Here is a 23,521-nt window from a genome sequence, read left to right as displayed (position 1 = left end):
GTTGTTTGAACCACAGATATAAAAAGACTAAAAAGGTTGGGCACAACATGCATGTCTGCACACATTACAATTTCTTTCAATTGAAAAGCCCAACACTGATATTCGACAGGGCTATTTTCTAGATGAAGCAGTTAAACGTACAGTCTGACAGTAGATTTCAGCGTCAGAGGGAATGGCAGGGGTGTAAAATAATGGTGTTTTCATTTAAAATTTGCAAAACTTAATTCCTAAGTAGAATTTTTCCAAGAAATGCTTATTTCTGTAAATGTACATGCCAACGTTTAACGTTTACCCTGACTACAAGTCATCAATTCAACAGCCTTTTGCTCATATTTTTCTCAAAATATGCAACTACTCTATGAAATCACGATGTTATTTTGTCCCACCAGATTGCTCATCCCACCATTCCAATCACTGATGTATCAATATGTTTCATCTGCTGATGCTTTAAGTCTTCACTCAAATAAAAGACAGTAAAGAACTGAAAGCTGCTACATTTTTTTCCAGTGGCTCAGTTGGTAGACACTGCCTGTAACTCAGCCATACAGACTGGAAACTCTCAACAGCTACAGCAGCAGCAAATTGGCTTCAGTCACTCTGGGTTCTCAGTCCTAATTGTTATCCATTGACCCCAGGTGAAAAATACAAGGATGTGGCCGCTGGGAAAGTAGAGATTCAAGGCTCATCTGGAATATCAAATGGTCTGCCAATGCTCTTCCCATAGAGCGAGGGAGAAAGTATCAGCATTAGGAATAAGCAGTCAACTCATCCTGCATCTGACAACCTCATAGCTGAAAAGCAGCACAAACAAGCCATAGCTTCTCAACTTTCCAATCTTGTTCTTCTGAAGCTCCAAATCTACCAGCGCTACATGTTCTTCCTCCATCCTACATTTGCACTGTGTTTAGGTGGAGTCATTGCATTATGTCCTATTGTAAGTAATTCTTTTCTGGGACAATAAAACTGTGTAGCACTTTACCTCCCTCAGTCTTCCTGTCTTCCAACAATCTTCAGGCTTTTAAACCCAAGCTGGGAGTCATCTAAATTACTACCTCTTGATTTACCTCCTTTTCAGGCCTACTCTCTGACCTTGCTGGTGTCCTTACACCATGGATCTTGGCCCTTTACCTTGGTTCCTGAATTGAAAAGAAAAATTACCTTGAACTAAAAAGACTTCCATGTTTTTATGAAAATCTGGTCAGCACAATTTGCTTTAATGGTCAAAATCAGTTAGTTTGAGACCTCATTAGTTGTTGAAAAAATTTCCCTTTAAATAATGCACCAACTTTCATAATAAACAACTTTTAATTAAAAAAAGTGGTGCACTGCTAGGAAAACATTTCCAGACTAAAAATTTATGAAGATTTCTAGTGATTTTAATCTGCCCTTCTCCAGGTGAACACGAATATAAAATTTATAAAATGACAAATGAAAAGGACTGCTTTCCACACACCCCTTCTTTTCTCCATTTTTGATCTTTCCAAGCTTCCCACTTTCACCAAGCTCCTCCCAAACTCCACTTATTTTACTTGGTGGGGGGGGAAACAGAGCACAAGCAGCCAAGTAATACTTTACCTATTCTCTCCCATTTCCGCCATTTAGCATATTTGCATAGCAATGCAATTCCAGATTGGCCAGTCAGTAGGTGCTGCATTGTGTGGCAAAGTGTTGGGTCTCTAACGTGCTGCTTCGGTTCAATTTTCAATGTTACTTGTGGAACTAGGGGTCCATGTCTGTTGCCATCAGGCATCAATTGTCTTGTAAATAAATTAAAAAGAGATCTGTACACAGAACAGATTTACTGAATACTTGAAAAGGGGATTAAAACATATATGGGTTACTTGGGTTTATAAATAGGAGATAGAATATAAAAGCTGATAGATCAGGCTGGTTAGGCCTCAGCTGGTGAACAGAGAAGGTTAAGCAGTGACTGACTAATGGATTTCAAGATGATAAAGGTTTTGATAGAGTAGATAGAGAAAATTTATTCCCTCTGGCAAGTGTAATATGAGGGTTAAAGTCAAAATCAGGGTTGTGGAATTCAGCATGACAGTTTTTTCAAAGAGCCAAGGTAAACACGATGGGCCAAATGGCCTCCTTCTGAGCTATAGGTTTCTATGATTCTGCTAAGTAAGCATTACATGTTGATAGCATACCAAGTATTGATGTAAGCTTGCAATAAATTTTCTGTTTTACAAAAATATATAAATAAGATGCGCAATAGGGAGTACTGCGTAGAATTTACAACACAAAAAGAGGCTATTCAGCCCAACTGCTCCATGTCAGTGTTTATGCTCCACACCAACCTGTGAATACACATTTTGCTCCATGAGTGAGAAAGATATCAAAGAAGTCAAATTTCTGCACAGTTAGATGGTGAATGATGCTCGAAGTTTTAAAAGCCAGCTGCCCAGTTGCATGCACACCTGTTAAAACACAAAATTGTGGTTCACATGAAAGGGCATTTCAGTTAATCATAACTCACCCTTTTTAATGATTCTGAAGTGTAGTCTGGATGAGTCAAAAGAATATCCATATCACCACTCGACTCAGCACCTAGAGGCATGAAGGGAAAAAGTAATGTAGTATCTGGCTGAAGTATCTTTCTCTATCTACTTATAATCTGCATTGTAGTTGCTGTTTTCAAGCATAGAAATGACAGATAGAGATGAGCTGGTCATGGTGAAAGTGAGCATCGTGATGCAATTCAGTTCCCCCTCCCTAACCCAAACATTTCGTGGGGTAATAAATATTATAAATGTTGCTCAACGAAATGATTCTCCTTGCTGTACACGTGATCCAAACACTCCCAACATATGGCCGTGAATCATATTGCCCCAATCACCCTATCTTTTAAGTTCCAATATTGGCGATTGTCTTTACCACAAACATCCCCAACTTCAATTATAGCGGAACCCAGTACGTGATTGCAAAAGATGAGGCTGAAATACTTCCAGCCATCTTCAGCCAAAAATGCTGAATAGATGTTCCATTTTGACCTCCTGCCGAGGTTCCTGCCATCACAAATGTCAGTCTTCAGCCAATTCGAGTCATGCCAGGTGATATCAAGAAACAGCATACTGCACTAGATGTGACAAAGCCTACAATACTACAGGGCCCTGACAATACTACGGCTGTAATGTGGAAGGCTTGTGCTGTAGAACTAGCCACGCTTCTAGCTAAGCTTCCTGCACAGCTACAATAATGTCATCTATCTGACAATGTGGAAAATTGCCCAGCTATGTCCTGTCCAAAAAAAGCAGGACAAGTTCAATCCAGCCAATTATTACCCTGCAGCCAACTCTCAATCGTCAGCAAAGTGACAGGAGGTGTTGTCGATAGTGCTATCAAGTGTCACTTACCAATACGCTGCTCACCAATGCTCAGTTTAGGTTCCGCCAAGGCCACTTGACTCCAGAGGCGAGGTGAAAGTGACTGGCAGCATTTGATCGAATGTGGCATCAAGAAGCCCTATTAAAACTGAAGTTACTGGGGTCAGGAGGAAAACTCTTCACTGACAGATATTCATCATAGATAGCAGAAAGCAAATTGTTGTGTTTCCTGAAGGCCAATCATCTCAGCCCCAGGTCATCTCTGCAGGCGCTCCTCATGCAAAGTCCTGGACCTAACAATCTTCAACTGTTTCATCAATGACCTTCCCTACAGAAGTGGGAATGTTCGCTGACGATTGTAGTCTTTAGTTCCATTCGCAACTCCTCAGAAGATGAAACAGTCATGGCCATATTCAACTGATCCGTTCAGGCTTGTGCTGACAAGCAGCAAGTAACATTTGTGCCACACATGCCAGGCAATGGCCATCTCCGACGAGGACGAGTCTAACCTCTTCCCCTTGACATTCAATGGCATTACCATCGCTGAATATCCCACCATCATGATCCTGGGAGTCACCATTGACCAGAAACTTAACTGGACCAGCCATATAAATACTGTGGCTACAAATGCAGGTTAGAGGCTGGAAATTCTGGTAACCCACCTCCTGACTCCACAAAACCATTTACAAAGCAAAAGTCAGGAGTGTGACGGAATACTCTCCGCTTGCCTGGATAACTGCAGTTACAACACTCGAAGTTCAACACCATTCATGACAAAGCAGCCTACTTGACCAGCACTCCATCTGCCACCTTAAACATTCAGTCCCTCCATAATCTACAAGATGGCATTGCAGTTGCTCTCCAAGGCTAAGTAGAGTTCCAAGACCCTCACTGTCTCAAGGGCAAGTAGCAATGGGCCATAAATGCTGGCCTTACCAGAAACACTCACATCCTGTGAATGAATATAACAAGTCCTCTTTGAACACCTGAGGAGAATCAATGCTCACAGCAATTGTCAGCAACTTGTTCCACAGTCAACTGATTCTCTGTAAAAAGTAAAACTCTCTGGCTTTTAACAGAATCCTATGCTATGTAACTCCTCTGAGGTGGGAAACATTATCCTCATTCAGATGCTAAGCGACAAGCTAAATATTTACTAATTTTGCCTTTTTATTTTAGAATTCTACTATTCACAACGTTTCTTTCTCTCTCAAATTTTTATTCATTTTATTAATTCGCCCAGGTTTCATTAATATATATGATAATAATACTCATAAATGTGACAAGGAATGAAAGAACTTTTCTTGGGCCTTGTTAGGTTAAAATTAGAGCATTTTCTAAGCTGAAATGATTTCTTTGTGAGCAACATTTAATATATCTTTGAAGCCATTCCATTTGTGTTTGGGCTTCCATTTTTAAAAAACTTACATTTCCACCTGTCTTACACTTAGTTAATTTTACTTTAGATTCCAGGTGGCACTTCCAATTATCTATCTAGGAGAGTTGCCAGTTAAATGACTAAAGCTGATCAAAACATGTACCAACCTCGCCTGAAACTGCCACAAATGATGGCGACGTAGTTTGGATCCAGCTTCTCCACTTCTTGCAAAACTATAGCCTGAAGAGTCAAGAGAAGCAAAACATAGTTAGTCTGCAAAAGGAGGAAGTGCAGTAGAGAGACAAGAGCTGCTTCAATATGCTTGTGCCTCAGGATGCAATGCTACAATTTACACAGTTCCCCAGCAGTAAATTCCCAATTTCACCAGAACCAATAAGGGAAAAAAGGGAAGAGGATACCAAGTTCTTCCATGATAACAAGGCTTTCAGTGAAGTGGAACAGCAGATACATGACATTTTCATTATATACCTAGTTACTATATGAAAAGCATTTGACAGTATAATTCTGGATTGTGCCCTTCCAAACTGGAGCTGTGTGTGTATGTGTGCACGCGTGTGGAGAGCACTTACAGGCATATAACTTTAGGGTGAAGTATAACTCTTCCACTTGTGTGGAAAGAAATTAGCAGTGATTGAAAGTAGCTCAGAGTGAGCATCAATCCTGGAATGTAAACAAATCAGAGGAAGTGCACGTTACAGATTGAAAGAGATCCTAGTTTACTTCACAACATATCAGCCCACTCACTTTCAGATTTAATCAGTGGTCGGCAGAGACTCTTTTTATTTTGTAATGCATTAACAATTTTATATTTCAAAATATTTAGGTTCTAATGAAAGTTAAGATTATGGCAATTGCAATAATTACACTATCGTTAAATCTGAAAATGTTTCTCTTCAGGAATCTGCAATATTGTAGCTCACTACAGTATATTCATTACTGAAGGCATTTCCTCAAGCTGCTGTGTGGTGCAACCATTAGGATAGTCAATCTGTGGGCTGCGATTAGTGTAAAATTACCACATTTAATTGTTTATTGCACAATTTAACTATTGCAGAAGACTGTGTGCATCTTTCACTAAATAGTCAAGTTGCACAAAGTCAGATCCAAAAACAAAACAACCAGCAAGAGGTTGTGGAACACTGCTTAATTACAGTATGTGTTTAAAATAATGCACACATCTTTGAACAAATAATCACCATTATAACAATAACTATTTGCATTTACAAAGTGCCTTTAACGTAGCAAAATGCCCTGTCATAAGAACATTATCAAGCAAAATTTGACACTGAGATACAAGGTGATATTAGGGCAGACTTGGTCAAGGAGATAGATTCAGGAACATCTTAAAGGAGGTGTAAGAAGAGGGAGACTTGGGGGGTATTTGTGCACAAATCTTTGAACGTTCCAGGACAGGCTAACAAAGCAGTTAAGAAAGCATAAGGGAGCCTGGCTTTATAAATAGTAGCATAGAGAACAAAGGTCAGTAAGTTGTGTTAAACTTGTATAGAACACGAGCTTGGCCCCATTTGGAGTAGTGTGTCCAATTTTGGGCATCTCACTTTAGGAAGGACATGCTAACTCTGGAGAGAGACAGAGCGATTTAATAGCATGGTTCAAGGATGAAGGATTACTTACGTAACTAGACTGGAAAAGTTGGGGTTCTACTCTTTGGAGCAGGGAAGACTAAGAGGAGATATAGGTGTTTAAAATCATGTTTAGATAAAGAGTAAATAAAAAACACAGTTTTCAGTGGCTGAGATATAGATAACCAAAGGGCATAGATTTAAGCTGATTGGCAGCAGAACCAGAGGCAACATGAGGAAAATGTTCACTCAATGAGTGGTTGGGATTTGGAATGCATTGCCTGATAGGGTGTTGGAAACAGATTCAATGCTACCTTTTAGAAAGCAATTGGATAAACAGCAGAAGAAATGGGAAAAAATGGAAGGAGGGAAGGTGGGAAGAAGTTAGTGAGGAAGGAAAGAAAGTCTTGCATTTATATATTTCCTTTCAGGATGCCCAAGGTGCTTTAAGCCAATTAAATATTTTTGAAATGTCGTCACTCTTGTAATATAGGCAAAGAGCAGGGTGTGGAACTGAGTGGATTGCCCTTCAAAGCAGCAGACACAGATTCAATAGGCTGAATGGCATCGTTCTATGCTGCACTATTTGATGATTTTATATCTCTGTAAATACTGATTTTTGACAGCAGTTTTGTAAAAGATTGAAACGCTGATAGTTGACGGCAAGAAAGGAGGCGCTCACATCTAACAACTGTGCAGACTATATTCCGGATGAGGCAGCTAGCATGTCTGTCTACAAATATACATGTGCTATCCATGCATCAGGATTCAAAGTCTGTAGTTACAATCTAGCAATCTGAGTGGTGGTGTTTCTCAATTGTGTAAACTTTAGAAACATTAGACTCTACCGAATTATCGACAAGCTGAGCTCCCTCTGCCTTACCTGCATTTTTACCATTTCACATCGAGGAATTCGCTTTTCAAAATCCTCAAAATACCTGCAGAGATCAGTAAAACCACTGTGAAGAATCATTCTTTTAACAGAAATTCAATGTGAAACTCTCATTACTGCAAAAATCTCTCAGTTAATTGCTCAGCAGAAAACTCCCTCCCTTAGATTGCTTATTTCAGAGTCAGGTGATAGCTTAACTTCTTTACATTAAACAAGTCTAGCACTTGTCAAAATAAGAACAGTTTCACAACACCATCAAAATGTATAGTGTGCATGTATTTTGTAAGTGGCAACATAGTTCTCTAATGAGTTAAGATTAGCATCAAGAGGGTGCAATCACATCCCACTGATGATCTTATATACTAAGTGATATACAAAGTAATTTAAATGATAGGAGTTAGTTTAGAAATGTCAATTACAAACATTTAAGATGCAAACTATATTTCTGCATAGTTCGATGATAGCACTGTAAAATGTTTTTAAATACTTTTCAAATAAATGCATGACCAGGTCAATTTAACTAATATAATCCAATGTCTTTTTCCTTCAGGAATTGTCAAGTGGATGGTACAGAATCTCCATTGATCTGTGTAAGGAATAAGGTCAATGAGGCCAAAAGGCCCTTTCTCACTGAAAATTTTCTAATGTTTTTAAAAGTATAACACAACCCAGAGAGATTTCAAGCTTCTGTCACATAAAGTGAGCATATCGAGGGAGGTAATTTGCCCAAAGTTGTATCTAGCTTTTGAAACTATATTTGGAAACATCCCAAGAAACAATGCACAACAAGACAGTTTCCACAACACTGTTTTTCATCCCACTAAACCTTACCTTACATGACTATTTACGAACTTCTACCCGTGATTATATCACATCCCAATATTGAAAAATCAACTCCGCCACCATAACTTACTTCAAACCAATCCGCTGATGATAATTCAGTATGTGTTCATTTTCTCTCAGATCTAAAAATTTTTAAAATTACATTTCAAATCATTAATCTCCACTTACACTTCGAAACATAGAAAAACTTAATTGCCAAGAGTTAGGTTGGTAAAGTCATAGTATAACTCAGCCATCAAAGCCAGCAGATTCACAGTTTAATCCCAGTCTGTCCTGAGGCAGTTTGGTTACCCAGTGAAACAGTACTGACGCTAAAATTAGCCTCAGCATCCTAGGCAAGAATGTAGGGTATCAGGGAGACATCGAAGTTGCTGCTTTTTATGATATATACCTGGGCTTGGTATAAAGGGTACAAGCCGGTAGATGACACAAAACTCAGAAACGCAGCAAACAGTGAGGAAAGTAGTAACATATCTTAGGAGGATATAAACAGACTGATGAAATGAGCAGACACGTGGCAGATGAAACTGAGTGGAAAGAAGTTTTTTTTTATTCTTTCATGGGATATGGGTGTCTCTGGCAAGGCCAACATTTACTGCCCATCTCTAATTGCCCTTGAACTGAGTGGCTTTTAAGCCATTTCAGAGGACAATTATGAGTCTTATGTAGGCCAGGCCAGGTAAGGATGACAGATTTCCTTCCCTAAAGGACATTGGTGAACCAGAAGGGATTTTATGACAATCAGATAGTTGTCATGGTCACCATAATTGAGACTAGCTTTGAGTTCCATATATTTTCTTTTCATTAATTTAATTGAAATTCCATGGAGGGATTTGAACGCATGTCCCCAGGACACAAGCCTGGGTCTTTAGATTACCAGTCCAGTGACATTACCATTATATGCTACTGTCTCCCCTAAGAAGTGAGAATTTCGATAGGAAGAATGAGGAGAGGTAATATGAACTACATGGTATAATTCTAAAGGGAATGCAGGCACAAGAGACATTAGGGGCTGTATATTCACAAATCTTTGAAGGTAGCAGAGCAAGTTGAGAAAGCTGTTAAAAAGCATTCAGGATCTTGGGTTTTATAAATATAGGAGTAGACTACAAAAGTAAGAGAATTATGCTAATCTTTTATAAAACACTGGTTAGATCTCAGTTGGAATATTGTGTTCAATTCTGCGCATCATACTTGAGGATGTCAAGGCCTTGCAGAAGATGAAGAAGAGATTACTAGAAGTGGTATCAGGGCAAAGGACATCATGAATGTGCAGGGACTGGAGAAACTGGGATTGTTCTCCTTAGAGCAGAGAAGGTTAACAGCAGATTTAATAGAGGTGTTCAAAATCATAAACAGTTTTGTTAGAGTAAAGAAGGACATGCCGTTTCCTGTGACAGAGGATCTGCAATGCACTGCCTAAAAGGGTGGTGGAAGTAGATTCAATAGTAACATTCAAAAGAAAATCCAATAAATACTTGAAGGGGAAAAAAATTTCTGGGTTATGGCGATGAGTGGAGGAATGGGATTAATTGAATAGCTCTACCAAAGAGCCGGCAGGCATTATGGGCTGAATGGCCTCCTTCTGTGCAAATTCTACAATTCTATGATTCTTTTAAGTAAATAGTGTGTCAAAACATTCTGTTTCATTAATTAAGACTGGCCACTTGAGAAGGTTTGCAACCTTCTCATTAATCTGTATTCACAGTGCAAGTTTAAACATCGTGAGGAAAGGGGAAAAAGTGAAAATGGGTCATAAAGCAAATGCTCACTTGCTAGTAGTTTCTTCCTGTAACTACTGCATACAGGTGCAATGAACAGCATATATATTTTAGCGACAAGATACAAGCATGCATAAGATGGATGCATAAGCAACAATTTGTTGAGCACCTTAGACACACAAAACAATTGTGCAATGGCATGCATTTTCCACAAACAGCCTGAGATACATTGACCATCATTCAACAGAATACCAAAGTATATATCAAGCAAAACATCTACCCTGTATTTTGCACAGCAAGTTTTACAGGCACGTGGTAAAGAATCAAAAGGAATGTTTTCAAAAGCTTGTCCGTTTATTGGGTAGCTAGCTTTATGGATAAATTTACTAAACTCAAAATGTTTATTATTTTGACAGAAAAGATATACGGGGCTCATGAAACATACCATCCAAGGTTTTGATTCCCTCCTCCACAAATTTTCTTGCTGCTGCAGGCCTGAATAATGGAAACATACATCAGAACAGTTCACGGAGGCCAAAGTATGTTTAAAAATACAGAAAAAATCCTCCAACTCAAGCCTCTTGTGTATCATATACAACCCCACTGTTAACACTTCAGCCGTCTATGCTCTACATTCAGGAATTCCCTCTCTAAACCTCTCTACTCTTTTTCTTTAAAACCATCCTTAAAACCCAGCCCTTTCTCCAAGCTTTTATTCACCCCACTAACATTGTTTGATTCAGTCTCAATTTTCTTGTCTGAATACACTTTTGTGAAATGCTTTGGAATGCTTTTTCCACCTTAAGGACATTTTGTAGATGCAAGCAGCTATTTTTAAATGAAAGAGGGTGACCATCAACAGATGATGAAAGGCCTCCACCAAGATTGTTTCCCTCTTTTCAGATACTAATGGACTTGCTGGGAAAGCTGGACAAAATAAAGCTGAATCAAAATACATAGCTGAAATTCTGTGTGCTGCAGAACTGACACTTTGCCCCAGTAACGCTCAAATATGCTTTGCTAAGTCACAGATTTATTTTCCATTTCTTCCTTTCTCCCAGTCCGCTACTTTTTCCAATGTCCTCTAGATTCTCATTTCCACAGCACACCCTATTTAAAGTTGGAAGAGAAGTAAAGTATTTTTTAAAATCACCTCACTGTAAACAAAAACCCTTCCACAGGATGGATGTTAAGACCTGAAATGTTGACTGACTCTTGTTTCTCCACAGCTGCTGCCTGACCCACTGAATGTTCACTTGTTTTTCTGTTTTTGTTTGCAGATTTCCAGCATCTGCAGTATTTTATTTTTGTCGCTCTCAGTGACTCTGATTCCAAAAATACTAAAAACATAAGAAGAATCCTATTATCACAGGAATGAATCATACGAATGGATCCTGTTCTTTCTTTTAAGAATCACAGAACTTATAGTCCAAAATGAGGCCATTTGGTTGTCGTTCCTGTGCTGGCCCTTTGAAAGGGCTGCACAATTTAGTCCCACACCCAGCTTATTCCACATAACGGTGCAAATTAGTCCTCAAGTACATGTCCAATTGTCTTTTGAAAGTTCTTATGGAATATGGTTCCATAAGACTGCCCTTTCAGGTACTCTGTTCCGGATCTTAACAATCCTGTGTTTAAAAAAAAAATCTCAACTCCCTTCTAATTCCTTTGCCAATTATTTTAAATATTTGGCTTCTTGCTACTGAACCAGAGGACGCAGCTTCTCCCATCTTGCCCTATCAAAACCCATCATCATTTTGAATATCTTTATTAGGACTTCCCTTGACCTTCTCTGCTCTGAGGTGAACAGTCCTAGCTTCTCAAATCTCTCCACATAATTAAACTCCTTCAATCCTGGCGTCATCTTGATAAATCTTCTCTCTACCCTCTCCACAAGGCCTCAACAGCCTTCCGAAAGTCTATTGCCCAGAATTGTACGCAGTACTCTAGCTTAGGCCTAACTAGCAAGGACTCCTTAGTTTTCGTATTTCTTACTCATATTATAGTCACATATTCCAATATGCTTTCTTAACCACCTTTCAACTTCCCTGTCACCTTCAAGGATTTGTAAATATGTACCTCAAGTGCCTCTGCTCTTGCAGCCTCCTTAAAATAGCAGCATTTAGATTATACCATCTCTCCAGGTTGTTTAGCCTGAAATGCATCACTTTACACTTATCCACATTAAATTGCTTCTGCCATGTGTCTTGCGCATGTCACTAGTCTGCATGCATCTTCTGAAGTCTGCTGCTATCTTCCTTGCTATTGTCAAGCTTTGTATCATGTGCAAACTTCAAACCGTATTCCCAACCCAAATCATTTATATACAAGAAAATAAATTACCCTAACACCAAACCCTAGAAGAAACATCTTAATTTACACCTGATTCTAGTGCTTGGCCATTCAAGCTCCCCAATAAGCAGAGACTGCTACAGAAAGTACTAATAGTGGAGCTTTCATTATCTGCACTCTAATTATCCTTTGTGAAACATTATTCCAATTGATAGCTTGCTAATGTTTCTTTTGTGCTTTTTTTGTAGTTCAGCTTCTTTATATTGAAAATAAAGCTGTACAATTTATTTCTTGTTATTTGTGCCAATTCTGTCATCACTCTGTACCTAGGACATATATACAAGGTTAAATTCAGAATACTCATGATACAGCTGGGAGTGGTGGGTGGGGATCCTCTCCATTTTTGGCAGATAAAGCAAATTCCACTAGATTAAAATTCTTGTCTTTTGAGTTTACCCTATTCCAGTCACTCTTGTTAAAAAGTTAATAGAGGAACTGGTATCATCTTGACGAATCTGGAAAGGAACAAAACAGAATATCCCGTATTACAATGACAACATTGAAACACAATAAAAAAGGATGGCAAAAAGAATAAATTTTAATAGGAAAATATAATTGTAATCTGGGTAGTCTATGCAGTGGGAAATGTGGTGATAATTTTGATCAAAAAATTGTATTTTTTTAATACACACCAAGAACTGATTTTGGAGAAATAACTAGAAAGGAACATTTTTGCATTTTAATTGTTTTCCATTGCAATCAACCATTGACTATTCATAAATATAATTATTTTGCAAGCAATAATTCTTTATTCAATGTCCATATGTGTCACTTCAAGGGAGCACTTCCCCCCAACAAATACCATGACCCTAAATGACAATAAAAAGGACACAAACTAAAACAGAGTAGGACTAGAAACTGGACAGTTCATTCTGACTTCAGATGAGATTGCTGACTGGGTATTTATTATACGCCAATAACGAACAACTACATTTTCACAGAGTCAGATCATCAATTAACTATGAATGCTCGTTTAACATATTCACTGTCTGAATGTACTACTTGAATATCCATTACGAAGAGTTATTCCAATGGAACATAATGTATCTTATCTTTTATTCCTGAAAACAATGTCCTTGAATGAAGATAAATGACACAATCTCAATTTGCATGGGGATACTCATTTGTAGTTACACCTTGGGGAGAATTTTCTCCCCGTTGGGTGGGAGTTGGGCTGGGGTGGGTGCGGGCAGGCATGCGCGCAGCCAATCGCCACCTGTGATCAACTGTGTGCCGCCATTTTTACGTGGGCAGGCCAATTAAGGCCCGCCCAGCATGACGCGCACCAGGAAGTACTGAGCACTCCCTGTACGGGCGGGGGGAGGGGGGACTGCCTGAGTCGGGACCTGCATTCTTTTGCACATGTGAAACTGTCACGTGAGCTGCGACATGTCTATTAATTTTATTAAAAATTTTTACAATGCTTTGAAAACCTTCATGAAACCTCATCCCACCCATTGATGAGGTTCCATGAAAAATGCGAATGCTGCCTGGCTCTTCGCCTGCTCGCCAACCTTAAGGTTGGATGGGCAGCTCAGTTTATTGAAATTGATAGTTAACTGGCCTTAATGGGCCTTTGACAGTTCGGCAGGCGTGCAGCCAACTCAGGTGCGTGCCTGCCGAACTGAAAATCTGAATGACACGTGGTGACGTAGGGCTTCAAGTTTTAAAAGAAAAGGTGAGAATATGTGATAAATCAGGATTGATGCAAAGCATGGAGAGGGAGTATAGAAGAGAAGGCAGCACCTCTCATATCCTTGAGACATCCCAAAGTGCTTTATAACTAAATAAGTTACTTGAAGTGCAATCACTTGTAACAGGAATGCAGTAGCCAATTTGCATGCATAGCAAGAGAAGTGAAAATGACCAAATAATATGTTTTAGGTTGAGCGGTAAATGTTGGCCAGGATATCTGAAGTATCAGCACATGTGGTGAAAGAAGATTACTTAGCCAAAGGTGATCTCTTGAACAGTGATATAATTTCTTATTTTGATGTAAAGCATCAATCAACCACTATTATTACCCTCCAACAAATCTAAACAGGTGAATTGTAACCCTGAATGATTCAAATCCATAGAAGTGCATACTGTACCTTTTCCAATTTTTGCAGCTTCCCTGTTGCTAAAAATTCATCAATCTTCTTCGCAATCCTGTCACCGACTCCTTCCTAAAGTGTTGGGAATGGAAGTTATAGAGAGTTAACAACATACTCATTCAGATATTGCAAATACAATAGCTCCCTATTTAGAAATAGAACACCAAACAAATTATTCCAAAACACAAACACAATGCAATTAAGCTACAAGAAGCTGAAGACTAACTTTCACACTTGGAAAAAGATGCAGATTGAAGACCATAATGAGACAGATCATGGTTTGTGGCACTCCAATAATATCATTTGTTCCAGCACAGCATGGTCAAGTTCATAATCTCCAGCAGCTAACATTTAGGAAAAGCTGGTGAAATTCAAGTACTCTCCCATAAACAGAAACAAAACACAAACTGAACAAAACAGCTCAGCTCACCTTCATACACATTACTGCCTATTGCAGAGTGTCAGGCAGAATGTTCGTACTATTTACAGAGAACACAGATTGGTGGTGGAATCATGAAAAAGACCTGAATTTATATAGCACCTTGCATGATGTCCCAAAGGACTCTACCATCAATTAAGTGTAGCCACTGCTATAAAAGTAGGAAACAAGGCAGTCAATTTGCACACACCAAATCATACAAACAGCAATGTGCTAATAACAAGACAGTCTAGTTTTATTGACATTGGTTCAGATATAAATCCTGGCCCAAAAAATTCTTGCTCTTTTTTAAATAGTGCCAGAATCTTTTATGAGAGGGCACACATAGCCTTGGTTTAATGCCTCATCCGAAAGTTGGCACCTCCAAAGCTACTGCACCGGAGTGTCATCTAGGCTGTGTGCTCATGTCGCTGGAGTGGGTTTGAAGCCACAACCTTCTAGCTCAAGAGGTGAAAGTGCTCTCACTGAGCCACCTTGAAGAGGGGGAAATCTGGCCATCTAAGAATTACAGAATGACCTAGCACAGGAGGCCAATGAGCCTATTGTGTTTGTGCCAATTCTAAGGCAGAGCTATCCAATTTTTTAAAAATATTAATTCATGGGATGTGGGCGTCGCTGGCTAGGCCAGCATTTATTGCCCACCCATAATTACCCTTAAGAAGGTGGTGGTGAGCTGCCTTCTTGAACCACTGCAGTCCATGTGGTGTAGGTGCACCCACTGTGCTGTTAGGAAGGAGGGTTCCAGGATTTTGCCCCAGCAACAGTGAAGGGACGGTGATATATTTCCAAGTCAGGATGGTGAATCGCTTGGAGAGGAACTTCTAGGTGGTGGTGTTCCCAAGTGTCTGCTGCCCTTGTCCTTCTGGGTGGTAGCAGTCATGGATTTAGAAGGTGCTGTTTAAGGAGCCTTGGTGAGTTCCTGCAGTGCATCTTGTGGATGGTACATACTGTCGCCACTGTGCATCAGTGGTGCAGGGAATGAATCAGGTGCCAATCAAATGGGCTTCTTTGTTCTAGATGGTGTCAAGCTTCTTGTGTGTTGTTGGAGCTGGACTCATCCAGGTAAATGGAGAGTATTCATCACACTCCTGACTTGGGCCTTGTAGATGGTGGACAGGCTTTGGGGAGTCAGGAGGTGAGTTACTCACTGCATGGTTCCGAGCCTCTGACCTGCCCTTCTATCTTATGACACAGCCGATGGTAAATGCTGAGCTGTTCAAGGGAAACTTGAAGCAACTGTCACAACTATTTTTCAATTTGTATAAATTTCAAGATGCGTGCCTTGAATTCAGTAGTAACAAGACCACCAAGTCTTATAGGTTTTTACTAAACAAGATTAAACATTTATTAATAAGAGAAATTATTTTAAATACATACATAGATCTACAAATTACTACTATGATAACTTCTAAATCCCCTAATCAATCTAACTCCCAGTTACACTTTCGTTAAGGCAACAGTAAGACACATAGATTTTAAAAGATCCAGGCAAAGAAATATGATACCCTGAACAAGTCGAATTCCATGCGTTCTCTTAACTTCAGTCCTTTGAAAACAGCAGCTTAAGGCATAGATGCTGAAGGCTTTTTCACACACTTGTAAGATCTTTAAAATGCCTTCCCTTACAGTCTTTTCTTTACACACATCTTCCTCTTTGAATGCAAATACCCATTGTTTTCTATGTCTTTGGACTTTGTATCTCAGATAATAAAACCCTCTCATAGCACTAAGTTTTACCAGTAATTTTGGGGAAAAATAAACACACTGTTTCTAAATTTCACCTGGCTAGTGATACATTTCACCCCTCCTTTGAAAACAATATAGTCTGGTTTATTTCAAAATACAAATGTTCCCTTGACACCTATGTATCTAAACTTCCTCGTGTTTATCTAATTAACATTTCAAACCTCTCTTCTTAGATCAAAGCACCCAGACTAATTCAATTAAGTCTCACACAGACACATGTAGACACATAGACACATCCCACTATTACTCTATTTTACAATAAGTTCCAATAACATTATGAGAATTATTATATCTCTTGACATCTGCCACAGTGTTTATAATTAATCCCACTCCCATGCTCTTTACCCAATAGCCCTGTCAATTTTTCCCTTTACATGTTTATCCAGCTCCTTGTTGCATGTTACTATTCAATCTGCTTCCACCATTTTCAGCCAGTGCATAATAGATCACCACAACTGGTGTAAAAAAACTGTTTATTCAAGTCGTCTTTTTAAATCACCTTAAATCTGTTTCCTCTAGTTACTAACCCTTCTTCCCTTGTAATAGTTTCTCCTTATTTATTAAAGCAAACTGTTCATTATTCTGAACGCCTGTATCAAATGTCCTCATGACCTAAGTTTTAATGTGCTTTTCAGTCCATTCTGGAGTTCTACTTGGAGCTGGTGTACTTGGTCACCGCCTTTGTCCCTTCCGACATGGCGTGCTTGGCCAGTTCCCCAGGCAGCAGCACGTGCACAGCAGTCCGGATCTCCTGGGAGCTGATGGTGCTGCGCTTGTTGTAATGGGCCAGGAAGGAAGCCTCGCCTGTGATGCGCTCGAAAATATCGTTCACGAATTAGTTCATGATGCTCATGGCCTTGGAGGAGATGCCAGTGCCAGGGTGAACCTGCTTCACCACTTTGTAGATGTAGATGGAATAACTTTATTTCCTCGACCTTCTCCTCTTGCCGCCCTTCACTGGCAACTTTTTCTGCGCTTTCTTGATGCTCTTCTTGGAAACCTGTGCTTTCTTTTCGTCAACCATGATTACAGTCAGCTTCAGACACAGGCAAACAACCTTAGCTTCTACAGTCTCTCAACATAACTGAAGTTCCTTATCTCTGGTACCATTTTAAGAATTTGACATCCTTCTTAAGAATTGAACACAATATTCTAGCTGAGGATTAATTTGTGTTTATAAAATATTAGCATAACTTCCTTGCTATTGTACTCTGTACCTCTGTTAATAAAGCTCAAAGACTTTCTTAACAGCTTTCTCAATTTATCCTGCCACCTTCAAACATTTGCGTGCATGGACCCCAAGGTCTGTCTGTGCGAGAGACTTGGGGATCCAGGTAAAAAGATTGTTAAAATGTCATGAAAATGGACAGAAGATAATCAAAAAGGCTAATGGAATGGTGGCCCTTGCACCCAGAGGACTAGATTACAAGAGGGTAGAAGTAATGTTTTAGCTATACAAAGTCTTGGTTTAGACCACACCTGGAGTACTGGGGGCAGTAATGGGCAGCACACCTTAGGAAGGATATAGTGGCCTTGGAGGGAGGGCAGTGTAGATTTACCAGGCTAATACCTGGAATGGGTGGGTTGTCTTATGGGGAAAGGTTGGACAGACTCGGCTTGTATCTGCTGGAGTTCAGAAGAGTAAGAGGCGACTTGATTGAAACATATAAGATCCTAAGGGGTCTTGACAGGATTGATGAGGAAAGGATGTTTCCTCTTGTGGAAAAATCTAGAACTAGGAGTCACTGTTTAAAAATAAAAGCTAACCCATTTAAAACAGAGATGAGGAAAAAAATTTTCACTCAGAGGGTCGTGAGTCTTTAGAACTCTCTTCCTGAAAAGGTGGCTGAAGCAGAGTCATTGAATATTTTTAAAGCAGAGGTGGATAGATTCTTGGTAAGCAAGGGGGTGATAGGTTTTTGGGGGTAGGTGAGATGCAGATTCCAAGTTACTATCAGATCAGCCATTATCTAATTAAATGATGGAGCAGGCTCGAGGGGCTCCTTGTTCGTATTTTCGTATGCAAAGAGTGGTAGAAGTTTGGAGCTCTTCCCTAAACAGCAATTGTTGGTTTATCAATTGTTAATCTTAACTCTGAGACTGATAGATCTTTACTCACTCAAGGTATTCGGAGATATAGTGCTCAGGTGGGTCTATGGAGTTAGGTTGTAGAGCTGCCATGAAGTCAATGAATTTTATGTTGTCACTTTCCTCTTCATTTGTTCATGGCTATATCTGGCAAATACAGACCTTGCCCCTTAGGGGTATAACCTGGTTTTATATCACAATAAGTTCTTTTTTGAAAATCTTCCACTAATCTTGTCATTTTACTCATTAACAGACTTGCCCAGTTTGCTGCAGTCGCTGTCCTATCCTGTTGAAGTCAGTCTGATCTAAATCTAGAATCTTAGCAGCTGTTTCACATTTCTTCTTTTCAAATACTACGTTGAACTCTACTTCATATTGCGATGGCTACTATTTAAATGTTCATTCACCATTAGTCTGTTAACTAAGTTTGGTTCATTACTAAATCTAATGATGCCTGCCCCTTTGTTGGTCTAAGGCATAGTGTTGCAGAAAACATTCTCGGATACCCTCAAGAAATTTGCTCCCTTTCTAACATGTGCTAGTTTGTTTATCCCAATCTATGTGAAAGCTAATGAAAAAAAAACACTCTGCCTTTGTTACCTGCTTGTCTCATCACTGTATTTATACATCTGCCAGTTCACAGCTGCTACCAGAGGTCTATAGCCTACTCCTTCTACAGTCCTAAATCCTTTTCTATTTCTTAGTTCTACCCTTAAAGTCTCCCTGCCTTCTTACCTCTTGTTACTTCCTCTCTTATCATTGAAATGATTTCATTCATATCCACTAAGTCTTCTCGTCCCCTGCTACCATTTTGCCCATCTTTCCTGTAGACCATATGAACTGGTATATTTAGTTTCCTAGTAGTTGTGTCACAGTAATGGCTACCATGTCATACCCTTGGGGCTGCATTTGCCCCGGAGATTCATTCCATATTTTCTTTATATTCCTTGCACTTGTGTAAAGAACACTTCTTTGGGCCACATAACCCAATCTCTTTTCATTTCAGATCATTTAAGTAATGCTTAGGTAAAGCAAAACAAATATATTTCAGGTGTAAAGCATTTTTAAAAGTTATAAAAATGTTTTCAAAAATCAAAGTGCTTACCAGCTTTTTGGCTTCTGCGCCACTCTTGATTTTTGATGGGTACTTCGCAATAACTGAAGCTGCTTTCCTACCAGAAAAGGATAAAAAGGAAACTAGTACTGACAATTACTATTTGCTTCCCATAACCATCTGCAATTAGTAAACAGAAAGTCACTGTACAACATTGCTTTGGAAAAGTGTTTTACAAGTGTTTTCTATTAATAAGGGGCCCTCAAATACAAATCAGGTATAGAACAATATTATTCAACATACAATTAATTAACAGTAATCTAATTTGCAGACTGGCAAAATAAGAATGAAGCCTGTATTTTTAATCACAGCTTGATTCTCGACCTGTATTCAATCTGGTTACACATTGGATCGACTGCTTGTGTTTAAGTCATTACTAAAAGGTTTGGTCTGAGACGATGGGCCGTAACTTCCGAGCTCCCCAGTGTCGGATTTGGGGGGTACCCCAAAGAAGCACTGAGGATCTGCTCTCGGGACTTCAAAGGTCAGCGTTTGCATGGCAATTGCCCAGAAGTGCAAACTTCCTCTGGGCAATTTACCTGCTCTGGGAACCATCTGAAAATGTGCTTTAAATTGTAAGCTTCGGATGGTTTCGGCTGTGTTAAACTAATAGCTACCCAGGAAAAAAGTTAGAATAATTAAAACCTCTTCTAGCTTGTGGGTAACTATAGTAAAGACAAAGACCAGCTCCTACAACAGGACTCCCCCCACACCATTCCCCATGGGATTTCCCCCCCAACTTGACTCGATACCCCCACCCGAGAAGGCCTGAACCCCCGACCTGATCTGAACACCAACCCCAGCAGGCCTGACCCCACCACCCCCACCGCCCCCCCGCCCCTTAGAGAGCCAACACACCCCTCCCGACCTGACACCAACTCCCCTGCTGTCCCGACTCCTCCCACAGGCCCAACCTGACCCGATCACCCCCTCCCCACCCCCGCAGTACCAATGCCCCCGCACCCCTCTTAGGCCCAACCCCATTCCCAACCCCCACCAGACCTCCCACCCAACCTCCAACACCAAACCCGATGTCTGGCCACCCCTCCCCACCTGCCACCGATGTCCAACCCACCATGCCCCGATGTCTAGCCCCCTCATACACCTCCCATGATGTCAGGCCCCCACGCACTCTCTCCCCCACCCAATGTCTAGCCCCCCATCCCCCTCCAATGCCGGCACCCTGCCCTCAATGTCAGACCCCCTCCTACACCACGCGCTGTCCAAACCCCCCTCCACCCCCCTTCCGAGGTCTGACCCCCCCCTCCACCTCCCCTCCGAGGTCCGACCGCCCCCCCACAAGGTCCGTCCAGTCCCTCCCCCCACCGAGGTGCGGCTCCCCCTCCCAAAGGTCCAACTCCCATCCGACATCTGATCCTCCCCACCTCCCAAATCCTATCCACTTACCTTAGGCACTTACCTTCTCCCTGGTCTGTCAATTTCAATCAGACCTTTAAACTTACCTGGTTTATGGCAGCTAGTGCTGTAAAAAGGGCCAAGTGTCCTTCTTCAATCTGACTCTGCTGGACTGCGACACTGAGCTTTGGAGACAGCTGCGCTGCCTGGATCTCGCCCGACCTGAGTCGGAAGGGCGGGCAAGAGAGGCACAGAAGAAATTTAAAGTAATTAATTGGGCACAGAATGGCAATCGATGCTAACTGCCACTCCAAGGAAGCTATGGCCCATTATGTGTGCCAAAAACGCCAGTCAATGCTGGATCCATTTGGAGCCACCAACTGATGGGGTAATGAACTGAGCATTACCAAGTGAACCAACATTAAGCCTGAGTCCCTGAATAATAATTGCAAAATAATCCTTTTATCTGGGTTCACAAGCATCCAAGCTGCCTATCCTGGGATTTACCTGTATGCATTGTACTTGTGCATTGCTCGATTCACATTTCTCTCAAAGTTAGCCAGTTCTGCAGAAAACAGAAGTGTAAGTTATTATTCAAAAAACTCACTCTACATAAACTTATTTTCAAAAGGAACATTCAATAAATACAAATCAAGGATGCTATTCAACCCACCTTAATTTATCCATCCAGAATAAAGAAAAACTTATAATTCCCACTGCATTATTTAAACATCTGTTCAATAAATCTAAAGTTTTGTTTCTACTATCCTAATCAAAAGATCATTTCCAAAAGTTCACTACTTGCCTGAAGAAGTTTTTCCTGACACAAGTCCCAAATTTTCCTTTCACTGGTTTTAACTCATGCATCCTGTTCTACATTGTTTAATATTTGGTATATTTTTATCAGGTCTTCTTTCAGTTACCACTTTCAAGGTTCAAAGGCCTCAGATTCTCATAATGCAATCATTTAATGCCAAGAATCACTTTTACACTGTCTCCAAAGCTTGAACTGACTCAACAATAAAGCAAGCACACATTTGTAAAAGGTTAAGTTGACTCCAATAGATTAAAGTTCTGAGAAAATAATAAAGTATCACTATTTCATAGAATTATAGAACAATACAACACAAAAGAGAACCATCTATTTCATCAAAGAACTCAATCATGCTAGTCAAACATGATGCTGACAATGCTGACTTTCATTAATTAGCCAATATTCTTCCACGTACCAATTACTTTCCCCTTTTCTCAGTAGGGTTGTGACATTTGCAATGCTCTAGTCCTTTAAAGCTACCCCCATATCTAAGGAGTTTTAGAAGATTGAGGCTAGAGCCTCTGCAATTTCCACCCTTCCCTTAGTAATGTAGGATGCATCTCATCTGGATTGGATGGTTTTTCTACTTTGAAGATTGACAATCCTTCAAATTTTTTCCTCTTTATCTATTTTTATCCTAGTATCCTCTGCTTTATCTATTTTTATCCTATCCAATGTTGTTGTTACCACCTGCTTTACTGCTACATTGCCTTTCCTCTAGTGAAGACAGATGCAAAGTATCCCATTTCATACCTCGGCCATACCCTCTACCTCCACAGGATCTTAAAAATGCCAGTGTTTGAATCTGTTTTCGATCCATTTCACTCATTTTGATCATAAATTTCACTCCTAATATTCCATTAGTGTTGCAAACCCTGGTGATTACTCAAATCCTAATGGCTATACTGGTTGAAAGAAAAGTTTGTGATCAATGAAAGTCAGAACTCATTACAAACTATTAACCATTCCAACAGCACTGTTAAAACAAATATATTGGCATTACTGACAACTCCACACAGGAGGGAAAACCATGCCTCTCACATTTTTATTATAGTTCAAAATGCTTCACTGCCAATTAAGCACTTTTGAGTCTTACTATGCAGGAAAACAGGGCAGACAACTGGCACAATTTCCATAAGGTTGTGGCTCAGGAATCTCCTTTCAAGCCTGAAGAGTCCCCAAACCTTTGGGTTACTACAAACCAATTATTCTATTATTTATCTGTATAACTGGTAAATGAAATAACAATTTATGTGTAGGTTTTTTAAAGATGCTTTTGAAAGGTTTGATTCTATTGACAGTGATTTTGTCACTGGGATTTCAATAACGAAATTACTATTTTCAACACAGCAGACTTATGTCATTCATAACAGCCACAATGACTACTAACATTGCATCACGTTATTGACACTATGTGGTTTAGGGTTCAGGTTGGGACCCACTATTGATACCACAAGATTTAGGTTTAGTGTTAGGTTTGAAGCTTGAACCCACTATTGACACCCCAGGATCTTCAGTTAGGATTTAGGGATGGGGCTAAATTGAGAGGCTATGGCTGGAACCCACGACTGAAGTTGTATGGAGGGTTAGATTGAGTCTGCAAATGACATCTATCCAAGCTCTAGTCCTAAATCCAATTCTACCCATGAAGCTAATTCTACCCCTACCCCAATCAGAAACACTCGCCCTAAACTCAATCTTAACCCTGACCCCAATGCGAATGCCAGCCCTAAGCCTAATCTTAAC

The 23,521-nt window shown here is 40.0% G+C and overlaps 1 protein-coding gene across 3 annotated transcripts in view; it reads right to left on the bottom strand.

Annotated features, from left to right (window-relative positions):
• Positions 1–23,521, bottom strand: part of polb (polymerase (DNA directed), beta) — a 99,918-nt gene that overhangs the window by 74,799 nt on the left and 1,598 nt on the right. For 2 of the 3 annotated variants that reach the window (XM_078565735.1, XM_078565736.1), the window contains exons 2-10: positions 21,469–21,526; positions 19,597–19,663; positions 14,216–14,290; positions 12,519–12,577; positions 10,216–10,265; positions 8,120–8,171; positions 7,198–7,252; positions 4,878–4,950; positions 2,486–2,556 (exon numbers count right to left, since the gene is read on the bottom strand). In XM_078565735.1, the coding sequence (XP_078421861.1) occupies positions 2,486–2,556; positions 4,878–4,950; positions 7,198–7,252; positions 8,120–8,171; positions 10,216–10,265; positions 12,519–12,577; positions 14,216–14,290; positions 19,597–19,663; positions 21,469–21,526 (560 nt within the window). Of the gene's footprint in view, positions 1–2,485; positions 2,557–4,877; positions 4,951–7,197; positions 7,253–8,119; positions 8,172–10,215; positions 10,266–12,518; positions 12,578–14,215; positions 14,291–19,596; positions 19,689–21,468; positions 21,527–23,521 lie in introns of all 3 variants that reach the window. The other variant, XM_078565737.1, reaches the window with a different exon arrangement.

Source organism: Cetorhinus maximus, chromosome 20, assembly GCF_964194155.1.
Source record: "Cetorhinus maximus chromosome 20, sCetMax3.hap1.1, whole genome shotgun sequence".
Lineage (NCBI taxonomy): Eukaryota > Metazoa > Chordata > Chondrichthyes > Lamniformes > Cetorhinidae > Cetorhinus > Cetorhinus maximus.
Note: the sequence above shows the minus strand (reverse complement) of the source record. Positions and strands in the feature narration are given on the sequence as shown.